General features: G+C 47.1%; 1 protein-coding gene across 1 annotated transcript in view; it reads left to right on the forward strand.

Annotated features, from left to right (window-relative positions):
- The window catches only part of LAMA3 (laminin subunit alpha 3), a gene marked incomplete at its 5' end in the record, with an annotated part of 209,094 nt that overhangs the window by 136,229 nt on the left and 59,662 nt on the right, over positions 1–13,203 (forward strand). The window contains 5 exons of the mRNA XM_080919740.1: positions 35–118; positions 2,399–2,629; positions 6,699–6,812; positions 11,056–11,165; positions 12,829–12,909. Of these exons, the coding sequence (XP_080775866.1) occupies positions 35–118; positions 2,399–2,629; positions 6,699–6,812; positions 11,056–11,165; positions 12,829–12,909 (620 nt within the window). The remainder of the gene's footprint in view (positions 1–34; positions 119–2,398; positions 2,630–6,698; positions 6,813–11,055; positions 11,166–12,828; positions 12,910–13,203) is intronic.

The raw sequence follows: 13,203 nt of genomic DNA on the forward strand, positions 1-13,203 counted from the left end.
AGGCTCTAATGCATTCCTGCTTCCCTTTAAACAGAGTCAACACATGTCCATCATCCATAAGGGACCCGCGGACCCACGGCCAGACAGGCTGCATCACGGAAGAGTGCAAGTGGTCGAGGTAAAAGGAGAGACAAAGGAGGTTTTTGATGATCCTTCCTGTTCTATGTTTTATTTCTTTTAGTTGTGATTTTTACACATGGCTGCACGCACGTGTATATGCGCACACAAAGTGCAAACCACTACCACATAATCTAGAATATAACATACCTTTGAGTGTTTGATGGTTACATGGTTTTGTCTCTCACCTCAGCTATAGTTCCTGAGGTGATGTTTCCCCCTTGTCTAAGAAAAGCTTCCTCATTGGCTTGAAACTTTCCGGGAAGGCTGGTCAGCACGGCTCCTCCCACCTCCATCTCTTACCCAGCGATCCATCACTCATGCCCTGAGAAAGCAGAGACCTCGCGCTCCTTCGTGCTAGAGAGATGGCTGGATGGTTAAGGGCACTGTTGCTCCTTCAGAGGACCCGAGTTTAGTTCCCAGCACTCAGACTGGACGCTCACGACTTCCTGTAGTGCCTGCTGTGGGAGATCCATGACTCTCCTCTGATCTCCATGAACACCTTCATGTGTGTATGTGACATGCAGACCTGCCGCTTACACAGACAAATAATTAAAATAAACCAGCACAGAGAGACACATCAGAGAGTGCTTTCTCTCAATTCTCTGTGTTATCTACAGACAGGAAGTGACCCTCCTGACGCAGCTGGTGCAGACAACACCTTGATGTGGGGCTTGGAGCCTCTGGAACCATGGCAGACTAAACTTCTTGTTTCAACCAGCTACCAAAGTGCAGAACTCCACCACAGGATCTAGAACGCTAACATACCAGAGAGTGTTCGGTGCTTGCATGGCTTTGTTCCTTTCGTCTTTTGGTGGCAGATGTGTGTTTGAAGGAGCTCAAGTGTCCTAATGTAAAAATGGAGACTCCGGAAAGAGAAAGGAAACATTTGAAGAAGCAATCACTTCTCAAACTTGATGACAGTCATTAATGTATCAGCACCACACCCTCAAGCCCTAAATACAGTATATGGAAGGGGGTTTACACAAGTGCATTGTAGTTCACATGCAGAAAGACAAGGCAGAGGACTGCCCAGGTGCCAACCATCACATGCAAGGGGCCCTCGGTAACATGAAAGCTGGCGGTGGACAAGATATTCAAACTGCTGAAGAAGGACTGAAAAAAATGTCTCAGTGAGTAAAGGCATCTGCCAGCAAGCCTGAGGACCTAAGTTCGATACCAGGGATCTACATGGGAGAAGGAGAGGACCAGCTCCCTCAAGTTGTCCTCAGAGCTCCACATGTGCTCTGACACACATGCTCTGAGACACATACACCACAGAGAGTGGAAGATTACAAACAGTGTAACAATGAATTATGTGCAAATTTCGTGCACAACATTTAGCATGGCGACCTGAGCTATGAGCAGAAAACTCATTGCTAATTAACTTCTTAATGAGAAAAACCCGGCCATCAAAAGCATACAGGATGTGAGTCCACTATGTGAAGTTCCTAAGACAGTCACTCTTAGAAAGTAGGGTGTGTTTTTCCATGGCTGGGGCAGGAGGGTCTGTGTAGAGCTTTTGTTTCCAAGCATGAGCAAGGTTTTCAGACTTGTGCAAAACCATGCTCATAGCTCAGATTACTGTGCTAAAGGAGTCTGTAATGAAAATGGGTACATTTCATTCCATGGGTGCTTTTTTAAATAATAAAATTACTCATGCTTATTACAAACCAAAAATGATATGAGGAGTCATGAATAGTGTCTCATTGGAAAGCTCAGCACTTGGAGGTCAAGGTAAAAAGGAACATGAACACCAGGCCAGCCTCGACTAAACTGTAAGCTTCAGGCCAGCCTGGGCTACATTGTAAGCTTCTGGCCAGCCTGGGCTACTTAGCTAGCCTCTGTTTCAAGAAGAATGAACTAAACAACCTCTCCAAAACAAACCAAAAAAAAAGTTAAGAAATAAAGTAGCAGATCAAGAAAACAAGTCTGTGCAAGAGGACTTTGTACTGCTCTAATGACGACATTAGCCACCATTACCTGAAGATTTTATACTGCCCTAATGACGACATTAGCCACCGTTACCTGATGTAGCTGCCTTTCTTCCTGCGTCTTCATCACAGACTCTGTATTCTTCCCAGACTAAAGTACATTTACAAAGGTCATGGAGACCCCTTCCCAGGAGTAGCCCAGTGTGACTGTTCCAGGAAGGACCACCCCCGTCTTCCTTTGAGTCTTTTTTCCTTATACATGCTAGCTGTCACTGGTTTGATGCATTCCAGGGCCCTGTCTCTGGAAGAGACCTTGCCTGAGAAAGCCTGTCTATTTGCCCATGCAGGGAAGCTTCAGACATGCAGACAGCAGTGCTCCAGTGTCCCGGGAAGAGCTGATGACTATGTTGTCCAGACTGGAAGGGCTCCACATCCGGGGCCTTCACTTCACCGAGACACAGCGACTCACCCTGGGTGAGGTAGGGCTGGAGGAAGCCTCCGACACAGGAAGCGGACCCAGGGCTCATCTTGTGGAGATGTGTGCCTGTCCTCCTGACTACACAGGTGACTCATGTCAGGTAGGGAACTTTCCCAGGTTGGTATTCCCACCTCCCTGCGGCCCCACCTGGGTCTGGCTTTTCCTGGCTGCTGTCCAGCAGTGTGGCAGTCTTGGGGTTCTCTCTACCCATCATCCAAGGGTCCTGGGTCAGATTTTGTATTTCCCTAGACTACCTTCAGGGATTCAAACTGTGCCAAAGACATTACAGACTTTTGCCATTCAGAGGTGCTTCGTAGATGTGGAAATGAGAGGTAGGAGGGCTGTTTGTGTCTGCCCTTCCTGGTAGGAGGGCTGTGTGTCTGTCTGCCCTTCCTGCCACCCTGCCACCCTGCCACGCCCATGTAGTTAAATCCTGGATTCAGAAGACAAAATCTCACTCTGGTCTTCCATCTCATAACAAGTCTGAACTTTTAAAGTTAGCCTCACATGATTAAAGCGTACCACAAAGTTTTTATCTGAAGTCATAAATCAATGTGTTCTTTTCCTAACAAGAAGCAGTGTTGGTAAAATTAGCAGGAGATAGCAGTGATGTTCTGTGTACCCCGTGCACAAAATGCACATAAACTAGCAAAGCTCTTTCCCTCCCTGTGTTTTTAGGTCATCGAATCTCTCCCTGGCCTTAGCTTTGTAGGAACTCCTTTTCTTGTGAGTTGGTTCATAGGTTATGCCTCCCATCTCTTTTCTAACTGACTCAAAATATAAAATAGATAGCCCAAGGAAAAGAGCAGAAGGTGGATTAGCACCCTCGAGGCCAGGGTGTGGGCTCCTGCCTTGACTCAGCCTGTGATTACGGCTGCTCTAATCGCCTGGTGCTGTCTGCAGGGCCAGGTGGGTAAAAGGGGACGTCTGCCCCACCTCCCAGGAGTTACAGAAGACTGCACTTAGCTGTGGAACTGTTCTGTGTAGGCTGACTCATGTGTGAAGTTTAAAGGTGGGGCCCCCTGCCGCAGACAGCCTTCTTTCCCTGAGTCAGGCAGGCCCGGGCACTGCAGGAAGGGCAGGTATAAGAGGAAGAACACAGAGGGTTGCATGCAGCCAGGCAGGACACCCAGGGATCAGGATGCCCGCAGCAAGGTGGTCAGCCTGGAGCACCGGATGGCTGTGGATCTTTGGGGCCGCCCTGGGCCAGTGCCTGGGGCATGGCTCAGAGCAGCAAAGGGTAACATTTCTTCAGCATCCAGGTCAAAACCATCTGCAAGCAAGTTATATGGAGCTTAGACCCAGCCAGGTAATGCTCCTTTTCGATTTTGCTTTGGGGTGGGAAATGTTAGAGTTAGGGTTATTAAGGAGTGGGTGGTTGGGCTGGGGGAAGAGCAGATGGCCTCCCAGTTGCTGTGAGTGGCAAAGTTTATTGCAGTGCCTGACAGATTGCTCTCCTGAGCTATTAACCACAAGCCCCATAAACTTCAGCCCACCTTGGAGTGCGCAGACAGCCAAGAACCTGGATGATTGTGGAATACTGAGATAGTATGAAACTCTGTGCCCTTTCAGTACTAGCTCAAGCCGGGGACAAGAGTCTACCACATGTAGTCTTGAAAGTGTCACCTGGAAAAAGTTTACCCACATGAGAAACGATAAGAGACAAGGCTAAGAAACGTGATCAAAGTTTACATTGAGCTCATAGACAGGCCGAGATTTGTCAGGAATTCTGAGTATTCCTTACATGCTGGGCTGCTACGTGTATACTTACAGAGAAATTGAGCCTGTGGCTCATGAAGTAGACCTAGAAAGTAGACGGGGCATGATTTTATCATCTGTAATATATAAATTGTTACTAGAGATTTTATCCTTAAAAATGGCTTTGCAGACTTCACCACTGATAAAGTCTCTTTGTTGATGTGAACTACTAGGACACATTAATTTTCATCTGGAGTTAAGTCTTCAACAGACTGAATATTTCTGTCAAGTGTGTTTGCTTGCTTTGTGGAGGCACGAAATGGTTACAACCGAGTCCCTGACAAGTACTAGGAATCACGTGACCTAGAAATGGGGCAAAGCATTTTTCCTGCTAGTGATTAAAAGCACACCAAGGTGGATGATTTTGTTTTGATCGTGGTAGACTGTTATTTCCCAAAGAAGGTTTAATTAAGGCTTTTGTCCAAGCATGGTACCTTCAACTCATGAGACCTGTTTGTTCATCTGGATAATTTGTCCCTTACCAAATATAATTATTTTGAGCAAGTAACATGGTATATGATGTTAGCTTCAGCTGGCTTGTTGCAGATATGATCACCGTCCCTGGCTGGATTCCATTCAGATGCCTCTCACGGCTGAGCTAGCAGGGAAGAACATTCTTTAATGCTTTAATTCTTCAGACAGGCCTGTTCTTGTACAGCCCACAAAGAAAAAAAAAATCGCAATACATCTCTTTGTCTAAACATGGTTCCTAATGTCTTAAAGGAACATTTCATTAGACACACTGTTTCATTGCTTGTTTGCTCTGCCGTTGACGGTTCAGGAAGGAGATCCTGGCTGGCACGTGCGCCCCATATTCTTCCAGTTGTCCATGTGCTAGCCTTGGTGATCACGGGCGATGAGACAGACCAGCTCATCTCGAGGTTCCCTTTGACTGTCATTTCAGAGTCTTGTGGACACATACGCTGTTAAGGACACTGAGATATGTTGAGATATTGATTCTTCCTGTTGCTTTAAAGATGGAATCTGGGAGCTCAGAGCAGGGAAAAAGGGGCAATGCCCAGTTTTAATCTGTGAATTGATGAGCTCTGCCAATGTAAGGAATTTATCTGCCTGCCATCCTCCCTAAACCTCAGCATCCTCCCTAAACCTCAGCATCCTTCCATTATCCCTAAACCTCAGCATCATCCCTGAACCTCAGCATCCTGCCATCCTCCCTAAACCTCAGCATCATCCCTGAACCTCAGCATCCCGCCATCCTCCCTAAACCTCAGCATCATCCCTGAACCTCAGCATCCCACCATCCTCCCTAAACCTCAGCCTCCTTCCTAAAGGCAGGCAGGACTCCAAACGACCTTAGTGAGTACTGTAAGAATCAAACCACTGTTTTTATTTATCTGTGCGATTGTTGTTGACATAGGGTTTTACCCTGTAGCTTTGGCTAGCCTGGAACTCAGAGATCCTCCTGCCTCTGTCTTCCAAGTACTAGGATTAAAAACCTGTTGGAAAGTTCCTAACAGGATCTTTTAAACAGGACATGAGCCCATGGAAAAACATTAACTTCTTATTTATATAAAAACTAGTAGCCTATGTTATGAGAGTGGAAGGAGGCACCAAAGCATTGACTGAGGGAATACTTAACCCCCAAACAAGATCAAACCAGGGGCTCTCAGGCACGATCTCGGTATATGTGGGAGAAATTTTTGTCAAGTCTTGTATGTGAGAACTCAACACCTTCCTTCTACCCAGGCTTCCTGATGACCACTTATAGTAGTAAGTGTCACTACTATAATTTCAATAACTGCCACTTTTGAGTAGATCCCACTGAAGCTTCTATATCCACTCCACCCCACCTCTCACCAGCCCGAACCCATACTGAGGGAAAGGTGGGCTACCAGGGGAACCTTGAGCTTGAGTTTAGCTATAGCTGTCTACCCAGTAGGGACTGCAGTCCTGATCTTTCCTCCTCTCTGTCGACCTCCTCAGCCCTTACAGACAGTGAGCATGTGGAAAGAACCCATGTGTGGAGAGAGGCCATGTGTGGAGAGAGGCCATGTGTGGAGAGGGGCCATGTGTGGAGAGAGGCCATGTGTGGACAGGATCCACGTGTGGAGAGGGGTCACGTGTGGAGAGGGGTCATGTGTGGAGAGGGGTCACATGTGGACAGGATCCACGTGTGGACAGGATCCACGTGTGGAGAGGGGCCTATGCCCACATATCCTTTCTCTGCTGGTTTCTATTTCCACCATCCCAAAGACCTATCACAACTGACCAAAGCAACAGACTCGCCTGGTGGGTGGTGTCAGAAATCCACATGAGACATGGAGAAAGAAGGTTTTAAAACCCTTGTCACAGGGTTTTAAAAAGGCTTGTCACAGTCAGAATTGTGACAAGCTTTCAACTAATTCTTCTCTTTGTGTAGATTAAACGTTGGTTTGTTCATTTGTTAATAGGGTTGTCGCCCTGGATACTATCGGGACAACAAAGGCTTACCTGCAGGAAGGTGTGTTCCCTGCAATTGCAACGGACATTCAAGTAGATGTCAGGACGGCTCTGGGATGTGCGTTGTGAGTAAATGGGTAGTTCTGTTGCTGTCCGCTGGCAACCTGCGTCTCCTCCTTTCCCTGAGATGCCAATGTCCTATCTCCCATAGAACCCTAAACGGAGATTGCTAAGGCCATAGCTTCTGAGCCACCAGGCCGACTTAGGTATTTTACACTTGACTCCTGCCTGCCTTGTAACGTACACCCTCAGAGGAGAACACCTGTCTGAACAGTCTGGGCTGTGATGCCTGAGCTCCCGTTTTCTCTGCCTCCATAAATATACTAACAGATGGATCGAAAGGCTCAAGTCTGAGGCTCAGTTCTGTTGGGGTGACATAGTTTCAGGAGGGACACTTGAGGCTATCAGATAAGCAGTAGCTCAGGAAAGCTATTCAGGTGCTGAGCACAGTACCCACGCTGAACATGGCAGGGTGCTTACCTAGCCTGTACAGGGCCCGGCACCGTACGAACCAGCCTGTTGTCCCAGCTCTCCAGTGGAGACAGGATGATCAGAAGTTATCTTAGTCACTGTCCTGTCCTGTGAAGAGACACCATGACCGTGACAACTCTTGTAAGAGAAAGCCTTTCTCTGGGACTGCTTACAGGTTCAGAGGCTCGGTCTGTCATCATGGTGGGGAGCTTGGCAGCATGTGACAGTTGCAGGAGCAGCAACAGAGAGTTCTACACCCCGATTTATAGGCAGGCCGAGAGCAACAAATCCGCTTCTTCCAGCAAAGCCACACCTCCTAATCCCAAACAGTGCCACTCCCTGATGATAAAGCATTCAAAGACATGGGCCTATGAGGGCCATTCTTATTCAAACCACCACAGAAGTCTAAGGTCATCATGACTACCTAGCAAGTTTGAGGCTATTCTGAGACGTGAGACCTTACCTGGAAAAATGAAAATAAACTGGGAAGGGAGAAGGAAAAGAAAGAAGGTTAAAAGGAAGAAAGAAAAAAATAGGGAGAAGAGGATACTGAGAGCGACTTACGACTTACCCTAGTCAGACAAGTACAAACACCCGTAGTTGCCAAGGTAAAGTAGGGTCACAGGAAAGGTGGGCATGTAGAAGAAAGTATGGCCGTACCTCTCCTGCCTCACAGCCTAGACCTTCCTGCTACTTTTCAAAAGTCAGTTTTGTTGGCTAAAGTTTACAGGCTAGAAAAGGGGTATTGTATCGAATTCTCTGCAGTAACATTAGCTTGTTGCCAGCGCAGTAGCACAGGCTTTAATTCTGTCAGAAGCCGGCAGATGTTCAAGGTTAACCTGGTCTGCATAGCAAGTTCCGGTTAAGAAGGCTACATAGTGGGACCTTAACTCAAAAAAAAAATGTCTTAATTAGTGTGTTAAGTAAATGTTATCCCTAAAGAGCCTTTTAAATTATTTACTTATTTATGTTCAAATACACTCCATTCTTCCTTCCCATCAGACTTCTCCTTGTTTGAGAGCCAAGGCCTCCCAGTTAGGGCGAGGACCTTTGGAAACCCACTCTTTGTGCCCTGGACTGTGCTGAGCCTGCTCTTGTCTCTCAGGGATCTGCTGCAGCTGCTGGTTGGGGCAGGCCCGGACAGGAAAGTGCTGAAAGGCCACCCGCTGGGTTCTGACCTTGTATGTTCAGAAAGACTAAGTGGAACCAATGTGTTAGTATTCACAAGTATTCGTGAACAAAAGTCTGTTGGATACTGCCTGGTGTGTGTGTGTGTGTGTGTGTGTGTGTGTGTGTGTGTGAGAGAGAGAGAGAGAGAGAGAGAGAGTGTATGTGTGTGAGAGAGAGTGTGTGTATGTGTGGGTGGGTGGGTGAGTGTGTGTGTGTAAGAGTGTGTGAGTGCATGTGAGTGTGTGTGTGTGTGTATGAGTGTGTGGGTGGGTGGGTGAGTGTGTGTAAGAGTGTGTGAGTGTATGTGAGTGTGTATGAGAATATGTGTGCATGTGTGTGTGAGAGTGTGTGTGTGTGCATGTGTGTGTGTGAGTGTGTATGTGTGAGAGTGTGTGTGAGTGTATGTGTGAGAGTGTGAGAATGTGTATGTGAGTGTGTGTGTGAGTGTGTGTGTATGCATGTGTGTGTAAGAGTGTATGTGTGAGAGAGTGTGTGTGTGTGAGTGTGTGGGTGTATGTGAGTGTGTGTGGGTATGGGTGAGCATGTGTGCGTGTATGTGAGTTTCTCTGTGTGTGAGTGTGTGTGTGAGTCTATGTGGGTGTGGGTGTGAGAGTATTGGGTAAGTGTGTGTGTGTGTGTGTGTGTGTGTGTGTGTGAGAGAGAGAGAGAGAGAGAGAGAGAGAGAGAAGTGTTGCCTTCATCAAGAGTGCATACAAAACCATTGCAGACATCAAGCCTACCTTCTAAAGGCCATTGGAAAAGAAACAGGATTTTTCTAGATTCCGCATGCTTCACAGCAGGACAATTTATGGGATCCATGCTTCATTTTTCAATCAAACAAGGTTTTCTTTTCCACTTGCTATTTCTATGGTCCCCTCTTTGCCTCTCAAGGTCACTGTGGCTCCCCAGGCAGACTATTCACAGAAAACCCTGAGAATTTGCTGTCAGCCCAGTCCTGAGATCTGGGCTGAGCCCAGAACCACCAGATACAACCCTTCCTCTGGAGGACCATCTTTACACATGTGTACACACCCACATCCACCCTACCTATCCACATACTGGGGCAACAACCATGAGGCGGAGGAAGCTAACTGACCCTGGCATGAACTACTGAAACCCCAAAGTGACATACTTCCTTCAACAAAGCCACACCTCTTAATCCTTCCCAAACAGTTCCACCAACTGGGACCAAGCATTCAAATGTGTGAGCCTATGGTGGCCATTCTCATTCGAACCAGCATAGTCCCAGGACTTATTTAAGTCTTCACATCCATTATCTTGCCTGGTTCGAGCACCATAACGGCATGAAAGAGGCAAAAACTTATCAGTAACTGTCAGAACTCAACCTTATTCAAGGCCATCTCACTTACCAAATGTCTGTAGCACAGGGAACTGTCCTCACTTTCTTTTTTCTTCCTGTCCCTGTGCCTGCCCCCCTGGTGTGTGTGTGTGTGTGTGTGTGTGTGTGTGTGTACTTGCTTGTGCACACATTTGTGGGTGTGCAGGTATGTGTGTATTTGAAGCTTTGTTGTGAGGATGAAAATCTGTTTCGTCTTCTGCCGGGCGGCATGGTGACAAGTCATAGAGGTGCTTCAGTGTGGAGCACCTTCGGGGTAAGGCATCAACTTGGACATAAGGGTAATTGGATTTACACAAGTACAATGCTTAGACACAATTCCTTCATTCTCTGGAACTTGTGTTATAAGGGTCTTCTGATATCATTTAATTGTCTACTGTTTTCACAAATTTGATGTATAAACACCTATTTAAACTTTATTGTGTGTGTTTGTGTGTGTATACACATATGTATATACACATACATACATATACACATACACATACACATACATATACATACCAGCACATCTAGCCTGGGAAAGTAGCTCTTTCTAAGGGCACATTTAGGAAGGCTGTGCTTATATGTAGTCATATGATAAAATTGATAAAGGAAAAATAAAACTTAGATAAATAGAGGAACTTGCCCAAGAGGCACAGCTGTGAAATGATATTGTGGCCTAAGAACATAGGATGAGCTTTCTCTGCTCTAGCTAATGAAAGAAACTTTACTGTGAAGTATGAGTGTGAGTGTGTGTGTGTGTTTGTGTGTGAGAGAGAGTGTGTATGTGTGAGAGAGTGTGTATGTGTATGTTTGTGTGTGGGAGGATGCAACTGGAAAAAAATGCTAGCGTGCTTCCTAAGTACCACCTAACTCTTTTGATTGTTTGTTTCTGAGACAGGGTCCCTCACAGGCCTAGGGCTTAGTAAGGCCTAAGGATCTAGCCATCCCCTCTCTCCATCCTGAGATTGCTAGCGTGTACCACCCACCATAACTAGCTTTTAAAACATGGCTTCTGGGGAGAAAACTCGGGTCCTTGTGCATGCCAGGCAAGTGTAAGAACTTTACAAATGCTGAGCTCTCCTTCTGGCACCCCAGTATTTTTGTGTGGTACCAACAGCAATGGAGGAGGAAAATACCTATGGTTAACAGAGGACTCGAGTTGTAATTGGATGAGAGCACAGGCTAGAACTGAAGTTCAGTTGTGTGAAGCTCAGCATACCTGAAGCTCCGAGTTTAGTCCTCAGCACTGAAAAAAAGACAAACTGACAATAACCTTAAAAATGATACAGGCAGTAGACAGCTAACTCGTCCTATTCATCTGTCCCCAGAACTGCCAGCACAACACAGCAGGGGAGCACTGTGAGCGTTGCCAAGACGGTTACTATGGAAATGCCATCCACGGATCCTGTAGGGTGTGCCCCTGCCCGCATACCAACAGGTATGGTAGAGGCTCACTATTGCTCACTGTAGTCTGGTTGCACAGAAGTGAGCAGAGGAGAGAGGGCTAGCGGGTTAAAGCGAAGTCACTGCTAAAGGGCTGTGAGTTTTCTTGAAGCGATGACTGTGTTCTGAGTTCTTGGCAGTCTCAGAATACCTCATTCACATGGACCCCACAAAAGCAAGTAAAACAAAGGGATTATTCAGGTTTCCTCTCAGCATCAAGAGGGAGGGCTGAAGATGAGGCTGAAGGTCTAGCCAGAACTCAGATTCTGTGATTCTTAAGCTTGAAGACAATAGTCAACATCTAGGTTTCATTCTTGGCGTGGTGGAAGACTTGGAGGAGCTCTGGCGTGGCTGACAGATGGCAGGTAGAACAGTCACCATTTCATCTCCTGTTCTCAATGGGCCCGGCATGTTATTATATTCTTGTTCGTGACATGATCACCATGGTCTCCAAGGAAAGAGTGACGTAACAGCTGACTAAGGAAAACAGTAACGGGTTTGAAAATCAAGAAACTGCCTACGCAGCACAGGCTCAGAAACAAGGGCAGAGCACAGAGCGGACCGACGCCAGCCGGGGTCACATCTGGCCACATCTTCCTTCTCACAGTCACCGAGTACTGCTTCTGCAGAGATCCATGTTGGAAATGCCTGCCTTGCCTTTCTATGTGTGCACTGGATTCCGGCCTGCCCTGTCCTGCAGTTTTCTTTGCGTGCCAATCCAGCCCCCTGTGCCTGCCCAGACTTGCGCAGGCAGAGGCTGGCAGAAGAAGAAAGGGCAGCATCTCCATAGGGCACTGAGCTACTCGGGCTTCCTCAGAGCCAGCTGCCTGCTTCGGTGGGGCTGGCTCACACACAGATCTTTGTGTTTGCTGTGCGACTGTTTAACACCTCCTCCTCCACCGACAGACACCGCAGCGAGAGGCTTCAGATGGTCCCCAAGGAAAGTTCGACATCCATTAACCCCAACAAGGAGCTTCCCATGCATAATCTCTCCCACTAGCTAATTTCCTCTGGTGTGTGTCAGAGTATGCGGCTCCATAAATGTAGACACTTTGTAACCCTAGATGACTCTTTCATGGCTTCTTCAGGGTCAAAAAGATTTCTCAAATATTTTTCAGTTTAGAGCTAAAAGGAATTGAAATATCAGAACTTGATTAGAAAACAGTGTAAAGCTACCAGCAAGGGTACCTACCCCCCAGAAACTTCAGGGGGAGGGAGAAACTACTTCTCTCTAGGCTCCCAAGGCCTGACTGCTAGGCTCTGCATAGAAGAAAATGGCAGAAACAGGGAGACTGTATTTGAAGAGAATTGGGACTTGCTATCCTCTTTCCTGCCGAGACTTGTATCCCCTCCTTGTTATTCCTGGGGAAATGGTGTTGTAATCATCTCTTCCAGACTAAGGTACTGTGTCTGTCTCAAGGGAAGGAATGCGTTTGTCTAAGCCAGAAAGAAAACGCATGCCTGTATACGGCCCACTTGCCCAGTGCCAGCTGAAGCTATTCACCCTGCACCCCGTCGAGTCTTCCCACACTTCCTTCACTCCAAACCTTCCTTACAAAGGCTTTCAATGTTCACTTCATGGAAGCCAGTCTTTGTGATAGAAAACAGCAGACCCATGGGGTTTTGTTTGCACTGAAACTCTTCTGTCTCCCTCTAAGTTTTGCCACTGGCTGCGCTGTGGATGGAGGAGCTGTGAGGTGTGCCTGCAAGCCTGGATACAAGGGAGCACAGTGTGAGAGGTAGGCTTCTCCCCGTCCTGTGTGCCCATTACCCACAGCACCTCCTTTCCAAAACCCTGCAAGCTGAGTTGCTGGACGGTTTGTTGGGGGCTAGGATCCCACTGAGGTCTAGAAAGATCTTGGGCAAAATACAAGACTGTTCACGTAATAAAACATTTCCTTCATGTCCATGTTTTAGAATGGGAATGAGAGTCCATGGCACATGGGCATGCACACACAGACTGATAGTCTCCATGAGCTTGTGCCCTGGGCCCCATCCTCGTTCCTACACGCCCTTCTCCATCTCTACACATC

The sequence above is a fragment of the Micromys minutus genome (genome assembly GCF_963924665.1).
Source record: "Micromys minutus genome assembly, chromosome: 8".
NCBI lineage: Eukaryota > Metazoa > Chordata > Mammalia > Rodentia > Muridae > Micromys > Micromys minutus.